Raw genomic sequence first — 1,936 nt, forward strand, 5'->3', positions numbered from 1 at the left:
TTTGTGGGGGGATTTGAGTGGATTTTGGGGTCATTTTGGGAGCTTTAGAGAAGGACCAGGTGTGCCCAGGTGTGCCCGGGGGAAGGGGTTTGGAGGGAATTTGGGGGATTTTGGGGCGTTTTGGGGGGATTTGAGTGGATTTTGAGGGGATTTTGGGAGCTGTAGAGCAGGACCAGGTGTGCCCAGGTGTGCCCGGGTGTGCCCGGGTGTGCCCAGGTGTGCCCCTCCCCACAGGAAAATTCAGGAGGAGTCTCTCCGGACGTACCTGTTCACCTACAGCAGCGTCTACGACTCCATCAGGTGAGGGGGGATCTGGGGGGAAAAAGGCAGATTTTGGGGTAAACCGAAAAAAAATGGGAATTTTGGAGTAAAAATGGGGGATTTGGGAGTAAAAAAATGGGGGATTTTGAGGTTTAATAATGGGGGATTTTGAGGTAAAAAAAGTAGATTTTGAGGTAAAAAATCGGTAATTCCGAGGCAAAAAAAACCCTTGAATTTTGAGGTAAAAACTGGGTAATTCTGAGGTAAGAATTTGTGGGTTTGGAGGTAAAAATTTGGGGGGGGGTTGAGGTTAAAAATTGGTAATTCTGAGGTAAAAAAACCTGTTGAATTTTGAGGTTAAAAATTGGTAATTCTGAGATAAAGCTTAGTAATTCTGAGGTAAAAACTGTTGGAAGTCGAGGTTGAAAAATGGGTGATGTTGAGGTAAAAACCGGTGAATTTTGAGGTAAAAACGTGTGAATTTTGAGGGTAAAAAGTGCGAATTTTGAGGCAAAAAATTCATAATTCTGAGCTAAAAACTGTTTGAAAGTCAAGGTTGAAAAATCAGTGGTTTTGAGGTAAAAACCTGTGAATTTTGAGCTAAAACCCCGTGAATTTCGAGGCAAAACCGGTCGAATTTCAAGCTGTGAAACGGACAAATTCTGAAATTTAAAAACTGGGAGTTTTAAAAAAACGGAATTTGGGTGGAAAAACGGTGATTTGGGAGTGAAAGCTCTCACCTGCTGTCGCCCCTCCCCCAGCATGGAGACGCTGGCGGCCATGTTTGAGCTGGACCTGCCCACGGTGCATGGCATCATCAGCAAGATGATCATCGGCGAGGAGCTGATGGTGAGGGGGACTCACCTGGGGGCAACATTTGGGCTCATTTCGGGTGGATTTGGGGCCGTGTCGGGCTCACCTGTGCGAACAGGTGAGGGCGTGTCTGTCACGGCCACCCCGCATACGGGAGACGCCATTTTGGGGTGGTTTTGGAGGTTTGTTAGGGGGCGTTACCCGTGTTCCCGCCCTTTTTCCCCCCATCTTTTTCCCACCCATTTTCCCACCATTTTTCCCTCCTTTTTCCCCCTCACAAAAGGTTTTCCCGCCCTTTTTTCCCACCCCTTTTCCCCCTCACAAGAGGTTTTCCCGCCCTTTTTCCCCCCATCTTTTTCCCACCCATTTTCCCACCATTTTTCCCTCCTTTTTCCCCCTCACAAAAGGTTTTCCCGCCCTTTTTTCCCACCCCTTTTCCCCCTCACAAGAGGTTTTCCCGCCCTTTTTCCCCCCATCTTTTTCCCACCCATTTTCCCACCATTTTTCCCTCCTTTTTCCCCCTCACAAAAGGTTTTCCCGCCCTTTTTTCCCACCCCTTTTCCCCCTCACAAGAGGTTTTCCCGCCCTTTTTCCCCCCATCTTTTTCCCACCCATTTTCCCACCATTTTTCCCTCCTTTTTCCCCCTCACAAAAGGTTTTCCCGCCCTTTTTTCCCACCCCTTTTCCCCCTCACAAGAGGTTTTCCCGCCCTTTTTTCCCCCATCTTTTTCACTCACAACTTCCCACCATTTTTCCCCCTCACAACTTCCCGCCATTTTCTCCCCTCACAACTTCCCGCCATTTTCTCCCCTCCTGGCTGCTCTGCCTCCCTGTCCCCTCATGGCTCCCACCATTTTCTCCC

General features: G+C 48.7%; 1 protein-coding gene across 1 annotated transcript in view; it reads left to right on the forward strand.

Annotated features, from left to right (window-relative positions):
* LOC103613815 (eukaryotic translation initiation factor 3 subunit C-like) overlaps positions 1 to 1,936 on the forward strand; it is a 24,053-nt gene that overhangs the window by 6,181 nt on the left and 15,936 nt on the right. Inside the window, exons 2-3 of the mRNA XM_017731630.1 lie at positions 166 to 300; positions 1,023 to 1,153. Of these exons, the coding sequence (XP_017587119.1) occupies positions 166 to 300; positions 1,023 to 1,153 (266 nt within the window). The remainder of the gene's footprint in view (positions 1 to 165; positions 301 to 1,022; positions 1,154 to 1,936) is intronic.

Source organism: Corvus brachyrhynchos, unplaced genomic scaffold, assembly GCF_000691975.1.
Source record: "Corvus brachyrhynchos isolate BGI_N302 unplaced genomic scaffold, ASM69197v1 scaffold644, whole genome shotgun sequence".
NCBI classification, from domain to species: Eukaryota; Metazoa; Chordata; class Aves; order Passeriformes; family Corvidae; genus Corvus; species Corvus brachyrhynchos.